Raw genomic sequence first — 20540 nt, forward strand, 5'->3', positions numbered from 1 at the left:
AAATGGTGACTATTGACAACGCAAACAGAATTTCATCCATCTGAGCTTTTGAATGTAAAAATAACCAGCTGGCTAGTTTCCATGGATGTTAATCCATTGACATTCTGCTCCACTGACAATGGCTTCAGCTGATGACTGACCAGGAGAGTTTTTGGAGCTCGTTACACTTAATTACTGGGCAAGCTTTTAGCAAATTAAGTTAGATCTAACAATTTTCATTTTATTTTTCTGAGCATAGGCAATGGGTTCATTTCTGCTTTTATTCAGAGAGGTAGCTGTATCCATTACAAATACTCTTTTTTTTTTTTTGCTTTGTACTCTACCTCTATTGTTCACTTCCACAAAATTGAATATAGGACATTTGACAGTTGACATTTCTGGGTCAGAATGAGCCAATGCACTCCATCTAAATTTCAAAGAAAAAAAAGTTGATTTTAAAGCCAGACTAACCCCATCTCAAAGACCGGCCCATTTCAGTCTTGGTCACTTAACCAAACAGCACTTGAAAGTAATGATGTTAACATTTACAGAGGGCACATATCAGAAGGGCATGTTTTTATCCTGGCTAAATCTTCTTTTTAGGGGAGTACTGTAACAATGTAATTTGGATCGTACATCTCCTGCTCCATATGTGGTGGCTGATAATAAGACTATCAGTAAGAGAATAGCTGTAATTTCATCCAGGGGCGAGTGTGAAATACTAAGCATAACGTTTAATGCCACAAACATTTTCCTCTAGCCTTCCTGGTCTCCCAGATGGGCATGGACATTTTTGGGTCTGTTTGTTTTCAAAGTGATGATTGGATATCCAGTGATTTGCTTTCATGTGCACTTTCCCAGTCGCTTTTTTGTTTTTGTCAGGCTGTCAAGAGAGGAGAAAAGGAGAGGAGCTGGTTGGTGTTTGATTTAAATCTTTTATTTTTTTGGTTTATCCCCCTGGGCTGGTGCTGATGCGGACTGCTGTCTCCACGGTGACAGACGTTGAGATAAAGCGAGACTGTTTGGCAGGGGCCATCAAAGGATCAGCATCCCCTTTCCACTCCCTCTCTCCTCGCCCCAACTGTGATCTACAGGCCCACTGCCCTCCCCCTCCTCTATCTCACCCCTCAAAGTGAAAGGCAGCTTCTCTCTGTAGGGAGAACTCCTTTCCCATTCTCTCCCACAGTCCCTGTAAGTTCACCCTGCTTTCACAAATCATTCATCTCACTGCTTTATACCCATTGACGGCCAATTAAGATCATATTCATTTGCCTCTTCAGGAAAATGTAACTATATGCTTCTGTGTGTAGGGGGTGGGAGGGTGAGGGGTTTGTCACCACAGCATTTGAAATAAGAGGAAACCAGCAAGGGCTATGTAAGGGGTGAGCAGTTTAGCTGATATAGACAATACTGTTCTCTACCTGATTGCCCTTCACCTTTTATTTCTTATACACTGCAATAAATGACTGTCTTAACAAGCCTTTCAGTTTTGTAATAAGTTAATATTTTTTGTCTTTCACATAGAACATTAGCTTGTTATAATTGACTTTTTAAGAGCTTGACCGGGACCCAGAATGTTAGGAGTCCAAACCCCAGTGTAACCACAATAGGATCCGTGCAGCTGTGGCCCCTTGAGCAAGGCCCTCAATCCCTAATTGTTCCAGGGGGGATTGGCCCCTGCTCAGACAAAATCCAACTGCAAGTCACTTTGGATAAAAGCATCAGCTAAAAAACTGTAATGTTATGTAAATGTCATACCTCATTGGCAATACTTTTGTCTTATTCAGCAACAAAGTAAAATAAGTCATAAATAAGTCTCAATATACAATTAAAATACTAGTATAAATTTGACAATAATTTTGCTATCACTAGGCACATATGCCATAATGTGACAAGAGAAAGAAGTTTGTTCTTATACAGTACTTCTCTATTAGCATACCTCTCTCTAGAGTTTCTACAGTATAAAAATATACAGAAAAAAAGAGACAGACATGAAGGGAAAATAATCAGTAATCTTCAGAGGAATCTAAGCAAATAATGTGTCTGTTTTGAATTATGGATTCATTTGGGAGGAATGTGGAGCGAATTTGTGGACTGTAAATTAAGCCATAGAGATTTCAGGGATTTACAGAGTCTGGAGACTGTGTCCAAACCTGAGTCTTAGACAGTAGGGGGAACAGACACTGCTCCTGGTCATCTCTCACTGTACAGAGTGAAGACAAAACAAACCTAAGTGGGACTCTTGAGAAGTTCAAGAGGTACTCCTCCAGGTGGGGGAAGGGAGACAGCCCTGTAGCTAAGTAGCTACTGTAAACAGAACTGGATCCCCAGCCCGGTTCCAACACAAACACATGCATGCATTCACACACATAAAGATGCACACATACTATGTGCTGAATCACTCCCCATGTAGCTATTTCTCCTGGTAGTACAATGCAGATGAAATCACAAAATAAAGATTGATAAGCAGCCCAAGCCAAAGTAGACCCTTATACAAGGAAGCACCCACTGGGGGCTTGGGACTGTGGGGATGGTATTGGGCAGGGGCAGAGCTAGCCTGTCATACATATGGGTGTGAGGCATGGCGAGGGTGTGGGCCCCAAGGTCCCATACTCCCCTGAAGCCCTATCCAAAAAGAACACAGCTTAATAAGGAGGACACTGAAGAGTAATCATAACAAGTTTATACAAAGTTCATTCTGTAAGACCATCTAAATCATAAACCGGCCTGAACTGCATCGGCTAGGCTGGCCTGGCTTGCTGCCTAGAATCAAAATTTAAACAATTTCAATGCATACACTAGAATTCATAAATAAGATCATAAGTAAGTGTTTTGGTAAATAGCCTCAGCAAGTCTAAAATTAAAGAAACACATGTTCAAACATTTAATGACTGGTTTCTGCCTTTTGTCCTTTTATAATGATTATTTTCCTTTTCTCTTCGCAGTTGCTCCAGATTTAAACCAGATGAATTCCTGTCTGGCTTGTACAGGTAACACTAAGTGAGTAGCAGACACAACAGTGAAGGGTCTCACGCATGTTTTTGGTGGCCAGTGGCCACAGAAGAAAAACAATATAGGGCAGCCCCAGAGGATATTTGCTTTGTTCCAAGCATCCGGCTACACCAACGCAAAGGAGTCCATTTTAAAGATACCATACATTTCAATGTGAACTCCCATTAACAAAAGAAATAGGCTATTGTTTTTGTACTGCAGTCAACATTAGTTACACAGTTTTTCATGAATTAGGCCTAAGTTAGTGTCTATATATGGGTACTCAGTGGGCCCTCCATGGTTGTACTAGGGTACGCTGCACCCACAACAGTGTAGACTGAAGACTTCTGGTACATTCTACCGGAGATGCCCACACCCCATGTGTGCTGCTTTAATTTGATGCAGAGAAGGCTTTTGATCAGCTGGAGTGGGCGTATCTCTGGGAGGTTTAGGAACACATGCGTTTTGGAACTGATCTCATTCATATTCATATTAATGTTTTGTATACCAAACCTTCTGCAATGGTTCTCACAAATAATATTTGCTCTCTGCGGTTCCCCATTTCCAGAGGCACTCGACAGGGTTGTCTGCTTTCACTCCTTCTGTTTACCCTCTCCTTGGAGCCACTGGTTCAATCAATTCGGCAATCGATATTCATCAAACTGATAAGTGTTAACAATACTCAACATAAAATATCCCTCTATGCTGATGATGCCCTGTTATTTGTAATGATGTTACCGCTTCATTACCACATATTGTATCCACTTTCAATTAGTTAAGTGCCATATCAGAATACAAAATGGACAAAATCAGCAATGATACCCCTTAACTCCCCTTAATGATAGCCCTTAACTTATGTCCTGCCTTCACATATACCAATAGTTAAAGTTAAATATCCCATAGCCATCCCTTACTATATTTGATTGCCTTAAACAACTTTCAAATAATTTCTAAACAAATAGAGGCTGATCTAAATAAATTGTCCTGTCTTCCAAGCTCTCTCCAGGCTAGGGTCACCATTATTAACACAGGGACATTCTTCCATGTAAAAATATTTTTGGCTTCCTCCATCCAGAAAAATGTTGGATAAAAATTCATACTCTAATGTCAAATTTTCTTTTGAAATGCAAACATCCAGAATTAAATTTGAAACTATACAATGCGAAAAGTCATTTGGGGGGCTGTCTCTACCCAATTTTAAATAATAATTTTGGTATTTTATTTTACAGCCAATTACAATTACTTGGATAGATCATAATGCATCATATTCATATGGCAACATATTGAAGAAAAGCTGGTATATCCTCACAGACATCAGGATGTAATCCACTCAGCTATTCCTCTGTACCAAGCTCAATTGCATTTCGGGGCCCATAATCTCATATCTTCTCACAATTTGGGGAAAAAGTCAAGAAACATACAAAGACCATCTGCAAATGGCATTTAACCACTCCCAGTCTTCATAAATTTACACTGTTAACAGACTCCTGTCCTTTCTCATTTCCTCAATGGGGAACACAGGGAATTCATACCTTTTCTCACTTTTCTGAGTGAATGTTTAATACAAGGCATATTCACTGAGATGCATTCAGAGAACTGAACTACTGCACGTTTAAGTTGAATATACGGTAGATGGAAGCTTATTAATGCTGTTTGGAAAACTTGTGGAGAGTTAGCTGCGTCCCTTTACTGAATCAAAACACATTTAATAACTAAGAAGTCCTAGCTTTCAGTTTCACAAAGAAAAAATAATGCTACCATTGATTCTAACCAACTACATTTAAAAACTATATTTAGAAAAAACATAAAGGCCCGTACACTGTCAAAAAAATGGAAGAAAACCCAAAGCAGAGGTGAAGAAGAGACAGAGGTGGCACTTACGTGTCTGAGTGGCGAATCAGCACTGCCCGGTAAAGCTGATGCTGGATGCTGGCAGGCTCTGAGCCACATGGGTGGATGAAGGGGTGCACAGCGGCCAGAACGAAGCCCTGCTGGTAGAAGTCCTGAAGCTGAACAGGTAACTCCCTCAGAGAGGAGAGACAGACTCCAGATGCCCCTGGCGAGATGACAAATTCACATAAATAATAGCAAGCTATTATCTATCTAATCACTTTTGCTCATATAAAATGACTGCTCTGTGAGTTAATATAACAGGATGAAAATCCAATAAAATCTGGTTGTTCTACTTCAAGTGTTTTTTTTCACAGGACTGCTTTACTCACTGTGAGATTAAGCCATTTTAGCTAGGTTTGATAGCTATAATAACCCAAGTAGTAGACCAGCGACTGGTAATAATGAGACCAATGATTGACCAGATGTTTTGAAGGAAAAATAAAAATTCCACAATGTCAGCAGAATCTAAATTGAGACTGGACACGCAGAAAAGGACACATTCAGTGGGGTGCAAACATTGGGGCACCCCTGGTTTAAATGTCTGTTAACTATGAATCTGTGAATCTCAATGAAAGCAAACCTAAATGGTAGAGTTAAGCATGAGACCTTTTTGCAAATTTGAAAGCAAGATTGCTTTTCATTTACATTTTTTACTGTTTATAAAAACGTTTATAAAAATTATATAAAAAGGAAAAAGGCCTGGTGCAAATGTTTGGAAACCCTTTTGGATTATACTTTGTTGCTTTTTAAATAGATGATTACTAAGGCCCAGACCCAGGTGATTTACTCGTTAGGGCTTCAATGAGTCAGGTATATATAAGAGTATAATTCCAGGGCTGAACTTTTTATTCTGAAGGAATTCCATGCCTTCTAAAGTATCCAACTGCACTGGCTGTTATTTCTGGTGTTAACAACCATAGGTTCCTCTAAACAGTTGTCCAAGGATTTCAGAATGAAGATGGTTCATTTAGATCATCAAGAGGGAGAAGGCTACAAAAAAAACTCTCTCAAAGTTCCAAACTCCCTATTTCCCTGTCAGAAACATTATTAAAAAATGTAAGATAAATTGAACAGTCAAGGCCAAGGCAAGGTCTGGAGGACCAAGAACAAATTCAGTTACAATGGCCCGAGACCTGGTGAGAAATACTCAGAAGAACCCACACATCACTGCAAAAGAACTGCAAATAGAGTAGCAGACACAGGTCTCGCTGCTCACAGGACAACAATACAACTAACTTTAAACAACCTATATGGCAGAGTTGCCAGAAAGAACAACCTCAAGACAAACTTAAGCATCTTTTTCAAAAGAAAACACTGAGCCTGAAGCCTTTAGGAACAACGTGCTTTGGACTGACAAAACCAAAATTTTGGGCCACCACTAAAGAAAAAAGAGTGAAGCCTTTGTAGAGAGGAACACCTTGCCAACTGTTAAACATGGAGATGGACCATTATGCTTTGGGGTTGTGTGGCAGCTGGGGGCACAGGAAATATTGTGCGAATGAAAGGAATAATGGATTCCACCAAATATGTTGAAGAGAGGTTGGGTATTCCAGCAAGACAATGATCCAAAGCATACCTTGAAATCAACCATGAAGTACCTCCAGGAAAGACGGATAAAGTTTTTTTAATAGCCACCAGAGTCCCCCGGCTTGAATATTATTGAAAATCTCAAACATGCTGTACATGCAAGGAGGCCAAAGAATATATATATATATTTTGTTTTTAATTATTATTTTAAATTATTAACTGTAAAAAATAAAAATAAGTAATCTTGCTTTAAAAATTGAAGAAATGTGTCATGTTTTTGGTTGTACCATTTAGAGGACAGGTTTGCTTCTGATCAGTTATATATTAATTGTAAAAGGCTTTTTCACCAGTGGTGGCCACATTATTGCACAATACTGTAGTGCCCTGACCTCTTGTCAAAAACAGCCAACTGTGCAACAACAAGCGTGGATCCTGTCCAAGACAAGAATCAAAGACTGTAATATGCTAATGAAAGCCACACAGAGCACTTGGCCCACAGCTCAACACCAGCACTTCTAGATATCAGCCAGAACCCACATTTAACTAGATTCAAACAGCTGCTTCACGTTCAAGCCAAGGTAAACAACTGACTGGCATAGTGTTTGACTGACCAGCAGTCCCTCTGATTTTCCACATGTGAACAAGATGTGAAAATGGCATTGCCAGCAATTAGAATCAAACTCTGAACTGTATAAGCAAACCAGTAGAATCAAACAACTAAGCGTAGCTTCCAGAACAGAGAGTGGACAGAATTACAGTAACTACTACCACACGGAGCCCAGATGAAGGTCTGCTGACTACAAGGCTGCCTGTCCCAGAAAAGGCTAAGGGGGTTGGATTTGTGCTTGGAGAGCAGTGCTGTTGTAATGTACCATTCAGATATTGGATAAATCAAGGCTCAGCAGAGAGGAAATGCAGGTGAATGACAAGGCATGACAGACATTGGTTCAAATTCATTGAACTTGTATGTGTGCTATTGCCAAACAGTTTTAGGTTAATATAATTGAAATTTCTCACCAAATTATATATAATGGTAGACTCTGAGTAAGCCAATGGCTGAACAACAAAAAGAAAATCCTACATCAAATTTAAAGTGCATAAAGTGTCTGTGGATTTCATTCTCGGCTACAACTCTGAAATCCTGAGACTTGGCTACTATCTGGCTATGGGTAGTTAAAAATATTCAAAACTTTCCTAATCATAATCTGTACCTTGACAACCAGAACGACAACACAAAAACCTTCCATGGGTTTAATGAATGACAGACTGAAATAACATTCTTCCTTGCCAAAGGTCAGGAAATCCAAACACTCTCATTCTATCATCTTTATATCTTTTATTAATTCTGGTGTCTCTGCATTTTCATTTCATTTTTATTGTGCAATCATTTTGTTTTCCCTGGAGGCAGAGAAAGCTGTTTGCCATTCTCTGAGCCGGCAGATATTAACATGACTAGAATATCATGCCCACTGTCTGAACTCTAACATTATGATGAATAAATATGCTGTGGCCTCCATTGTAAATAGGTAAATAGTCAATGAGGCATTTATGAATTTGCCTGAAATAATAGCAGATGCTCACAGTGCACTAAAACCCAAACCCAAGCATTTGAAGTGTAGCAAAAAGAATATATATTTTTACAGCAATCTAATCATATAGTAATTTATCACAGTTCGGTTGTGAAATGTTCAAATTTGTTTCTTGGTAGAGCGGGTAATTAAAGTGATGTTGACTTTATTTACATAATTATTATGAGGCTAGTCTAAAGATATATGCCAATTTAACCCCTTAAGAATCACCCATTTTCTCAACACAAGCTTGAAAATGACATACCCAAAATAAAATTCCTATATTCTTGAACTGTTTTGATTATAGGCATAATCGTTGTGTCTTCTGAAAGGTAACCCTTTGTGGGTTTTCCTTTGGGGTTTGTTTTTCAGAATTACTCTAAGTATTACTAAATCAACATACAGAAGCTAAAACACAGTTGAAGTGGAATATTGTTTTCTCACTGAAAAGATTTTCTGTTTTTGAGAGGATACAGAGTATTGTGGTGGTGTCTGGCGCGCTTAGAAACACAATGGAGCCACAGACAAAACACTGGACAAATCTCCTTTCAAACTTGTTGACAATATCACCAAAAATGAGCATTCTGCATTGTTTTCAGTTATGTCTAGGCAGTTTTCCAAAAAGGATATTGGGAGACTACAAAAGGACACATGGAAACTAAATTATATTATGGGTCTTACGATGTGTAAAATACTGTATTTTGCTTACTAAAGTATACAACACTTTTTATTCCCCCACCTGTCACCCTCCCCCTACCTCTCCCTCTCCCTCTCCTTGTGCTCTCCTCAGATAGAAACAGGTAGAGAAGATTGTAAAAAAATAAGTACAATAATCACAATAATAATCTAATATATTCATTGAGGTCCTTTAATTGACGTTTTTGTCAAATACCCCCCAATCAGCAAGTCAAACACATTTCACAATTTCACATGCTATGTATTATTCTAAAGCAGGCTTCTCCTTATTTATAAGCATACTGAATGCTAATACAATATTTATTGATATTTAGATGATCACTGATATAAAATGGGGTCATGATGATTAAAATCCCCTCTATTGTGGAGCCAAAGGTGTTTTCACTGTCTTCCTGTATTCACTCGAGAATACCCGAGGGGCTAGAGAGACCAGAGATTTCTTGGAATTTGCCCAAAGGAAGTCCTCTATTTCGTGTAGGGATCACAAATTTGTTGTCAACCGTCAACCTTTTTGCCCATAAAATCTCAAGGACAGTTTTTGCCAAAGCGTAACAGTATATAGAAAATGCTGCTATTTTGTTACACAGGCAAAAAATGGTGTGTTGTTTTGTGAAAGCCTAACAAACTATACATCATTGGAAACATAAAGTCAGTAGCTAAACTGTTTCACAGTCATTACTTCAACACCATACCACAAGCTGGTTGTAGGTTCAGCTAAAGTTATACAGTATTTTTTGCTTATGGATGGGGATTATGCCTTTACTGTGCAACATGATTACTGATGCTGGTCAGAGAAGTTTGTACATTGCTCTTCTTGTTCTTGTAGAAGTAGGCAGTGGTGAAACGGATAACAATTCTAAGTAAACAACGGACATTCTACTGATGTTTCTCAAGCCGTGAAAATGACACTGACATTACCTTATTTCGTGTAGTATATGGATTGCCAAAATGCAGAGAAGACAAAGTCCTCCCACACTTGTTTTGCCACCCACATGTTATAAAATAAAGAACTGTTGTCACTAAAGCAATGGCATCTTAAAATAGGCTATATGCATAGAACCCTGAGTTATAATGTTTTCAAATGGAGTATCCTGTTACCATGGTGATTGAAAATAGCACTGTTAAAAACACAGTGAATGCAAAAAACCTGAGACTTAAGGGGTTAAGTGCTGAAAATGGAATCTCAAAACTTAAACAAAGCTTAATGCACATTGTTTCAAGAAAAGACAATTATGTTGTATCTACTTTGTTTACCTAGTTTAAAAAGCCTTCTTCACCACTCTTGCCATTATAAATAGTCAAGGATTCATTGGCTCACTTGTATAAATCCTGTTGAAATTACTTTCCAGTATCCAAAAAAAGAAAAAATCAGAAAACAAAAAATGAACAGTTCAGCAATTTACTTCCTGTGCCATGTCAGCAGTGTGTACTTCCTGTTAGATTAGCCTATGTATATGCAAGTGTATTACATGTCAACCATATATATTGTTTTGAAAAGAATTTTGACAATTTCACAGACAGAATATGATGAAAGATGAAATAAATATTGTGGTTAGGTCAGTGGTATATTCTCAAGGCATATACCACTATCACAATGGTATAAAATGGAAAAATGTAAACCTGACGCCTCCAACACAGGGGCACTGTTGTGTGGATGTTTCCCTGAGTCAGTCTGTTTAAAAATAAATGAGTAAATATGAATTAATAAGCTCAGTGATATGGGAGAGGAGGACTTCAGGCCTGCACTGCTGTGCCACTGGAGGACATGGTTCAATCCAATTTACATGAACCTTGAGAGAGAAAAAAAAGCTGGAATAAATTAGCTCCACAATACCAGGAAAGGTGCTACTAATAAGCTCATCCACAATCCGTTGTTCCCAACAATTATTTCCCTGTTAACAATTAGAGACCTGCTCTTCATATGGCACTAATAATTCAATTTATCGGGCCAATAGAAATTACTCAAATTCTAATCTGGAATAACAAATAACAATTATAATTCTCCAAATCCATTTGAGTGAACTAAAAAAACATGTGGTATTACATTTATTTTCTTTGCAAAGCGAGACCAGAGTAATTTGTTTTAGCATAAAAGATGGAAAAAGATCTCTATATTGCATACTGAAGGGAAAGCATACCAAAATATAATTTGATACAGACTATTTCAGTGGTTTGACCCTGTGCTTAATTTTGTTCCACTGATATTAGGGAACACTAGCCTTCCCGTTCTCTCCGATAGGTGAACCCATTGGTTCTGTCCGGGCGATGGTGCTAATCATGCCTTATCACGACGTCCTGTGGTTCAGAAACCAGCCCTAGAGCATGGTTATAAAACTGCTTCATTAACAGACTAATGACTTATTGTGAGAAAAAAAAAAAAAGCCTTCTGGTGCTTTAGACTTGCCATCCTTCAGATTCTCACACTTTACTGATTGGAATGTCTCTGTGCATGAGTGTGAAATGAGACAGAACCCAGTGCTCAGATGCAGCGTGGGAGAAATCTTACGCTGAGATACGTGGCTGTGTTGCGTGGGGGTAGCATGAGACTGGAGAGCCTGGACAACGCCAGGCTCAGGAAGCTTGATGCACACATGGCACAGTCATCAGCAATACAATCTCATCTCATGGCTCATCGATTGCCTTAAAAAGCTATACATAAGCATCAGTTGTCCAGGGATTCAGTGCCATACAACAGTCCTGTTATTAGTGCGGGACATTCAACACAATTGGTTCTTAGGTCTCGATGTACTGTCTAACAAATCACACATACTCCATGCATGTATACATCTGGTGTATAGTATACTAATTAGTGTAATAAATTAATCCAAAAACTGAAATTATATATATTCTTTCAGAAAAGCTAACATCACAGAAGCTTTAGAAATTTAATAAAGTGGTATGCTAAATAATATGCGAACATGCAAGGATGTGGTCATTTGACATTTGAAGGCAGATAAAGTAACTTAGGTACGAGATAAAAAGCCAGTGATTCAGTTTTCCTGTAAATTGGCATATTAATAGAGGCTATTCTCTCGGTCTCTGAGCCTTCAAATATCAGATTTGATTGACAGGAACTCCCAGATGCAGATGTAATTCCTGTCTCCTGACAGTAGTGTTGCTTGGAGACGGCTCTTAAAGACACATACCAAAGCATAGGGAGGCTGTATCAATACCAGTGCAGGAGGCCTTTCCCAGGTTGTGCAGTACAATGCTGGAGAATTGTAGCTGTGAGCACAAAGCTGCCTTCACTAGGCAAGGTGAATCTAGGCTAAGACACTGAGGTTGTGTCCTGAACAAATGATCTTACCAAAATACATACCAGATGTATGAATCCACAATCCATCATGGTAGATACATAAATCACCCCAAACACGGGATTGTGCTGGACAAATAAATCAGGTTATGTACATGCTATCTAAATATCTAAATAAGTATTTCCCACTGATTTTGATCCATTAGTGCCTTTTCACATTCCTCATTTTGATAAGAAAAAAAATCCTTGCAAATGACAAATGTTGGAAATCGAATTCCCCCAGAGAGGAAATGGCAGAAGTGTGTGTGCTTCAATAGAATACATCATCAGGTGTGCATTTGAACTGAACAGTCGGCAGCTGGAAGTGCAATCATAGCTTTTTCACAATCAAGGTACCGCTGGCAGTGCCTGAATAAATCCCAGAGTTGGAAGATGAATGCGGCTCAAATTGTGTGATTGTATTCAAAGCGGATCTGATGATGTGATTGGTTTGGACACACCAAGCATGTGCACTCCAAGCAGACAGGCTAAGTAGTGCTTTGATTTTTATACTTACTGTAAGATAATCAAAAGAAATGCACTGTCATTTCACGTGTAAGCACTACAATCCTGTCTGATAGTTTACACTTTATGCAGAGCTCACATCACGGAAAAAATCCAGTTGGCTACTGCCCTTAAGGTTGTGAAAAGAATGTCCTGTATTATGGGGTTTAAAGTGATAACAAACATGGTTTCCTTCAGAGTGGCTGGTAGAATGGACTGCTCTCCTGAGGAATCAGTCAGAGGCTCAAGAGCCAATGAGAGGCCACATTTAAAATACTTTCTTGTGTACAATTTCCTACAGTATAACCTTGCAAGGATAACATCACAAGCCAATAATAGACATGACACATATTGCATAAACACTTGTAAACACTGCATGTAGTTTTCTTGCTTCAAAGGGGCTTTCAAAACCATGTATGATTTCTCAGCCATAGTGTTTCAAAACACACTTCCGGTATGCTAGAGGGTCACAACCCTGCATGCCAGAATTATGGTGTGTTCTGGAGACAAACTGAAACATTCACCCTGAAGCACATTCTTCAGGTGGTTCTCATTGCAAATAAATACATGAAGCTGCCATGTTCAAGAGTTATCCCACAGATTCCACTGAGAAGGGTGGGGTGGGAGTGGAGGAGGGTTTGTGGGGGTGAAAAGCATCCCATGCTGGGGGTAACTCTGGAGTAGCCCCGGGACACCTGCATCCTGCTGGGATCATTCGTTTAAACATCCCCCTAACAAGCCTTTACTACTTGGCTAATTAGCAGCAGAATAAACATGGGGAAATGAGTCAACACATTGCTGCAGTACTGTAAACAGCTGCAGGTCTCTTCTGAAATACAACTCCTCTTTACATATTTCAAACCTTGATAGAACTAAAACTTTTAATAGGTGGGTACTTTAGAAAATTACCTCGAGTTGGACTGAGACCAAACTCTACTGGTTAAATGTCCTGTGCTTGAATGGAGATCGTTAGTGCACCTCTCTGAGCAATGAGCTCTCAACAGTCTGATCACTGATCCATTGCACTAACCATTATGCTGCATGCAACCCAATTACAAGCCAACTGCTAACACATAATTGAATTTACAACAGGGTCATTGGTCATAAAACTACTGCCGACTTTCTGAAATATGAGGTGCAACACTTTTCATGAAGAATCCCATACATAAGAGCAACATAACACCTCCATAAACACATAATAATCATGCCCAGACATTTACTCCAACTAACATAGACTGCCTTGTGGCGTGCTATATCACAATTCATGTCACAGCTGATTTTATGGCAATGTTGTCATATGATATTGGCCAGGGATGGTGAAATAATATAGTGTCCTCCAAATGGGTAAAATTGAAGAATATATTATTTTGTACTAATACAGTTGCTCAGAAAAAAATTCACAAGAAATTCCCTTCCAAAAAAGATATGTTACAATTTTTAACAATGTTTTAGTGCCTGCTTTTAGTACTTTGTGCACTCTCCCTTTGCTAGGATAGCACTGAACTGTCGTCTGTAATATTTTACTAGATAAGTAAACATATTGGGTTTCTTTTCTCCAAATAGAATCTTTCAAAATCCTTTAGTCTGTGCCCTCAGTACACAATGGCAGTATATATTGGTTGACATAAGTGCTTACACAGTTTAAGGCATCCTGTAGTTCTTTTGAAGGCATGTAGTTCAGCAGGCACTTCATCAATGAAGATGAGTGAACCAGTTCCAGTGTTCTCAGTGCTTTGGATAATGAGCAGTGCCTTTGTTTCTCCATACTCTCCTCTTACCATCTCTTTGGTATTGGTTACTACTAGCCTTATCTGTCCATAAAACTTTATTCCAGAACTCTACAGTTTTAAATGTGCTTTTTAGGAAGCTCTAACCTGGCCATTCTGTTCTTGACGCTTGCATCTGAGGTTATGCTGGCGTAGTCTTCTGGTTATGATAGTCTGACACGTACCTACATCCTGGAGAATGTTCTTGATCTATTTGACAGTTGAACTGAAAGTATTCTTTGCTCATCTACTGCAATGGTCTTCTGTGGTCTAACAGCTCATTGCTGCTGAGCTCATCAGTGCATTTTTGCTTCCTAACATTGTATAAAACAGTTACAATGTTTCAGCTATGTTTCAGATCAATTTATTCTGACTTTTTCGCCTCATGATGGCCTGCATTACTGGCATTGACATTTATTTGGTCCTCATGTTGAGACAATCAATGAAAATTCTGCACATAGAATCAACTCTCAACCTTTCGTTAGCTTGTGCAGGAACTAATGATGTAAAGACTCCCAGCGGGCCAAGAAACAGCTAAACAACCAGATGTTACTGTTACTTACTTTTAATACCCTAAAATGGGGGGACTGTGGGCTGTAACTCCTATGGATCACCTGATATGTATATGGAAATACCTTAAAATGAAAGATTACAGTCTGCAATTCAATCACATATGCATTATGTTAATTCAAATCCAATGTGCTCGAGTACAGAGACAAAACAAGAAAGAAATGTGTCACTATCCAAATACTTTTGCATTTAACTGTATATATAGACACACCCAAACACACACACACACACACATACGCACACACACACACACACACACACCCACACATACACACACTTATAACCCGTGAAATAATAAAACACACCTTATGCAGCACACAGATGCTTGCATAAATATCCCATGCCTGGGTGAAGTGAATTAAAACATGTTACACATAATCTTCACATCGCTCTTCACACCACGCTGATACTCTGTGCGTGGAGGTGACATAGAGCCACAGGTGGGGATTGTCATGGAAACCAACAATTGCCATATTCTCAGAGAGTCTTGCAATAGTGATGATTCCATGGAAACTGGAGGAAATAGTCTGAACATATAAAAAAACCATGCACTTTAAATGCAAATGCTCAAATCTTAAGGGACTATGTGGTTTGTTACATTTGCCTGCATTAATTATCAAATATGAAAATTAAAATACAGTTTTCAGAAAATTATCATCTGGAAGGATGAGATCAGTTAATGTTAATATTTCCACAGTGGCTCCACCACACAAACCTTTGAGTGGGTGAAGATGACACTGAATGAATTAAATAGACCCACTCTGGATTTCATTGGTTCTGACATGTTTCTAAATGCTTTTTCCCCAGTTTGAAATGCCCAATCACATTTATCTATGCTCATTGCTGCAGCCTTCACTATAGATTGGAGAGAGCGCAGACAGGTTTGTCTGATCTGTTGCTTCTTATCACACCAGAGCTTGCAAGTAGAGCTCACACTTGAGTTGGAGGAAGACACGTCTGTTCACCAGACCCATGACTGGCCAGTGGGAGTCACCGATGATGCTGAGATGAGACTCTGTCACCCCGGGTGATTCAATCGCTAACCTCTGTGGGCGATGCTAGCACCAACTATGCGTCATCCAGTGGGGCTGCTAGCCACATTTGGCACTGGCACCCATCCATGCACTAGAACAGTGCCTTAACAGGCTGAGCCACCCAGCAGCAGACGTTTAAACAAATAAAATAGAAGTAATGTATTAAAAAGTACTTCTGTATTTTTTGAGAATTGTTACCTTTTGTCAGTTGTTAAAAAAGGGTATGATTGACATCATTTAAGCCCAATGACATCTTGCAACAATTAATTAATTAATTCATTATCCTAACCCGCTTATCCTGAACAGGGTTGCAGGGGGGCTGGAGCCTATCCCAGCATACATTGGGCGAAAGGCAGGAATACACCCTGGACAGGTCACCAGTCCATAGCAGGGCACACACACCATTCACTCACACACTCATACCTACGGGCAATTTAGAATCAGCCTAACCTGCATGTCTTTGGACTGTGGGAGGAAACCAGAGTACCCGGAGGAAACCCACGCAGACACGGGGAAAACATGCAAACTCCGCACAGAGAGGCCCCGGCCGACGGGGATTCGAACCCAGGACCTCCTTGCTCTGAGGCAGCAGTGCTACCCCTTGCCATCTTGCAACAAAGTAATTGCAATTGTTCTTCAACAATTCAACATTTAGCAAAACATGTTCATCATTACTCAAATAGTTTGTCTACAGCATGAAAAAATCCCAAAACAAGGCCAAAGGTTCTGTCCATTAGCATCGACTTGCAGGTGGCCTCCAAATCAGAGTTTGCCAGTAACAATCTGTTTATGATAGCTGCAACATTTGGACAGTGTGTTCACTCCATAATTGCAATGGTCAAGAACGGAGTGAGTCTATAGGTTAGAATATGACTGTACCCTTCTTGGCTACAGTACACAGTGGTAAGTCAGGAAACAAGATCAAACCAAACTGGGCAGGGATATGACAGGGATGGTAAGTAATGTGTCAAAATAACGGATTGCATTTTAGTGAAAGACACCACTGACTATAATCATACCTGACTTAAAAAAAGTATCCTGAAATTGAGGATCTGAAGAAGCTGTGTGCTGTATCTCACAGTGGATACTGACATACTGGCTATAAACTTGTCTAAAAAGGTGACAGACACAAAAACTTCAACATCTCTGATGATTTTTTTTACATGCTATCACTGAGAAGAACTGAAACACTACTCGGAAAACGAATTGAAGCTCTAAGTGAGGGAATATTTGCACATGCACTGTGTGGCCTATTGGCTAATGAGACAATCACTAACTAACGTAATGACACATTCATCTGAAGAATACATTATTTTGTTATAGGAAGCTGTGAATCGATTGTAAAGTTGTGTATAGGTAGATCCAATGGAACATTTTAAATTTTAAATTTTTATAGATCATATATTTGGGAGTTAACAGCTATTACAAAACTTGTCTGACCACAGTGATACACCCAGGCAGGAAACACTTCAAGCAGGAAGTAAGGTCAAGGATGAGGTCACTGTTTTGCTATATGTGCATTTACCACCTGGCTGCAATAACATGAGTTCCTTAAACAAGGGCAACATGAAAGAAAGCCAAAATAGCGTCCCTTTGTTTGTGGTGTCTTCAATAACAATACAGCTGTGAAAGAGAAAGAAAAAGAAGGAGACAAAGAAGTCTGCTTTTACTTTGTTAAATTCAGGCTGTTTACTCCCCGGCCGAGGACCTCCAGATTGCATTAGAGCAGAATCAATACTGCCATATTGAATCAGAGCAGGAGGACAATAACACACAGTAGAGCATCATGGGAGTGACCAGGGATATTGTGAATTACTCTTGTGGGCATTGGCAGATGTTAGGATGTAATACAGGAGTCGGGTAATAACATGCAGCACTAAAGGCTATGATGCTGGCCTGAAAACAAAGGCATTGCATCTCCTATCTGCTGCCGGAATCTGAATCCGAAGGGAACATTTGATTCAATAAAGGTGAAAGCAATTAAAAGCATTTGAAGAACCAAACAAATAACAAAAACAATATTTTCTGTATACTGCACATGCTTTGCATTACCCACTAGTCACATTAGTCACTTTAGAATGGGTTGAGTGACCACACACTGAAAGGCCTCAGATAAAGGAAACATGACAGGAATAAGGTACATTTCCTCCAGGACAAGAAAGTTTAATCTCAAACACATTTTGATGGTCTACATTGTGACATACAGCAGATATCCGACCACTGAAAGGAAGGAACAGCACTGACATCGAGACTTCCTGTTGACGAAAACTTGGTCAGCAGTTGTTTTACTCTAGTTTTAAGACTTAGGAGAACAACTTGACCCGTTTATATTTCTCAACAAAAAAAACCTAAAAAACAGCCATGCTGCCAGGGTATGTTTTCCATGTAATTATTATCAATAGGTTGCCAAGAGACTGTTGGCAGACACAGTTTTGTGATATGGTTATTTTTAAAAGTAAATAGTTATGCATTTCACCTTCTTGTGTTGCTTTTTGTGATGCGTTGTGATGAAGTTTTTCTTAGTACATAATAGAGACACTCTACATCACTTTATTGGCTGTATTTTAAAATTTAAGCGTTTATCTCTTCCATGTTCAAAGAAATCTGATTTAAGTAACCTGTAATTCACTTTTTTGTTACAGGTTTCACACCATTGAATGCACACATAAAATATCAAAGCAAAAGGAATGGAGATAGCATTTAATGCAATAATAGATATAATACCAGACAGAAATTGTCATCCCAAAGTCTGAAAATTGCATGAAGAATTTTACAGTGCATATTTTCCAACTGGAGTGAGAACAACCCTCCATTCAAAATTCAAATTGAGAGAGGAAAGGAAATGTGCACAATGGAACATATTCATGGGTTTGCTGGCACAATAGGATGCCTTTAACAAAGCTTATTTCGGCACTATTTGGATGACTTTCATGTTAACATGCTGATGAGGAGGAAATGCAAGGCAAGTGCCACAGTCTTCATATTGGTTGACACGTTTTGTCACTGGTGTCAGATGATTGTTGGAGCTGCATGACTGCTTTTAATCCGCATGAATCACACTGCTGGGCCTTGTGTGAGCGCCATGACACTTACAGTATATATGCTAATTTAATACTGGTAAAATGAAGACACTCTGCTGCTAAGAATAATGGTGGCAACAGTATTTCAGCTGCACTCCAGATAAAAAGTACTGCAAAGAGGAGTGGAAACATAACATATTGTCCAGTTTACAGAACCAGTCAAGTTTAGCTTACGAGCCTTTTGTAGCACTTTCACAATTAATCTAAATATTGGGTTTGTTCCATCAATCAAGTGTACATCTTAATATTACTCACAAAGGACAGGAGATATGATACCATTGGGCATTGAACTCTTAATTTATTTATTGTTTTTGAAAAGCCATAACCTTAATGGAGAACCTCAGTCAATTCTATATATAGGTCTGCTGACTTATCAATAGAATGAACTGTGTCCTCATGTGAATCAGCCAGGTATATTGCCACCATCAGTACAAATTCAATAAACAAGCTTCAAGATATTAGTGTAATGAGTTCCTCAAACAGTCAATCATTTTACATAACAGTGTACATGATATGTCTGGATCACCTGCAGTATAGAAGTTGATATACGTATAAAACTGCAATATAAAACTGACATCATGTTCTGCAGGGCTGAAAGCTCATTTACTGTAGCCATTTGAGAGAACTCCTTGCCACTGTTCATTTTGTATATCTGTGAATATATTTTCAACACGTGTAATTACACTCTGGTGGGTTGGCCAAGCATTCACAGAGCGACAACGGTTATAATTACTGATCTGAAAAAACTGACAAGAATACATCTGGACTCATTTTTGATCTCCAGTCAGCAAAATCATGTCCATAATGCAAAATGAGACCCAGTCTTATGATTCTAGAGAGCTTGAATTGTGAGGCATTAGCACTTGCTTCTACTCCAAATCATCAACTATTGTACAGTAGTTAAAAACTCCAAATGTATATTTTAACACAAAATTAAATTTGGCAACATGTGTTCAAGTGGTCTACACTAGATTATTTGGATAACTGTCCAATCAATAGCCCTTTCCAAATGGGAAATGAAGGTCCCAAGGCCAAGGAGTCTGAGGATAATTGGTCTGGCTTTACATGGGGCCATAAAGCCTGGTTATGGAAGCTGGTTTCAAATGAAAGCTCCGCAAAGGATTAATCTCAACAAGACAGAAATGTCATGGAGCGTGCTGGGATAAAACGCATGCTGCTGCTCCACTGAAGGGCTGGTCTCAATCTGCTCTGTGAAAAACAACTACGTTTCTATATTTAGAGACAACCTCCAAAGAATTCCCATTGGCATGATTCAAAATGCAGGCTGAATTTGAGGAGTTAAAAAAGAAACAGCACCAGCTTTTGCATCTCATAAACACCTTAAGTCACATGCTCTGTGTCTGTGGGATGGAGCGAGGGAGGTTAAGGTGTGGCAAAAGGAGGCAGGCAGTTAGCAGTGGAAAAGCTCTACACTTCAATCACAACATGGGTAACACTTGGCTTCACCTACACACCATTCAGCCGATACAACACTGACATAAGCCTGACAGTATTTAACTATGTGACTATTTCAAGTGACAGGGTACCTTATGTGGCCTGTCATGACATAATTGTATTGCCACTAGAGACATGACAGTTGACAAATAGAACGTTTACAATAGTTTAATCATTTTGGATTG

The 20540-nt window shown here is 39.1% G+C and overlaps 1 protein-coding gene across 1 annotated transcript in view; it reads right to left on the bottom strand.

The window, feature by feature from the left end:
- The window catches only part of LOC133130273 (raftlin-like), a 50580-nt gene that overhangs the window by 23470 nt on the left and 6570 nt on the right, over positions 1–20540 (bottom strand). The window contains exon 3 of the mRNA XM_061244772.1: positions 4852–5026. Within this exon, the coding sequence (XP_061100756.1) occupies positions 4852–5026 (175 nt within the window). The remainder of the gene's footprint in view (positions 1–4851; positions 5027–20540) is intronic.

This window comes from Conger conger, chromosome 1 (genome assembly GCF_963514075.1).
Source record: "Conger conger chromosome 1, fConCon1.1, whole genome shotgun sequence".
In the NCBI taxonomy this organism is placed as follows: domain Eukaryota; kingdom Metazoa; phylum Chordata; class Actinopteri; order Anguilliformes; family Congridae; genus Conger; species Conger conger.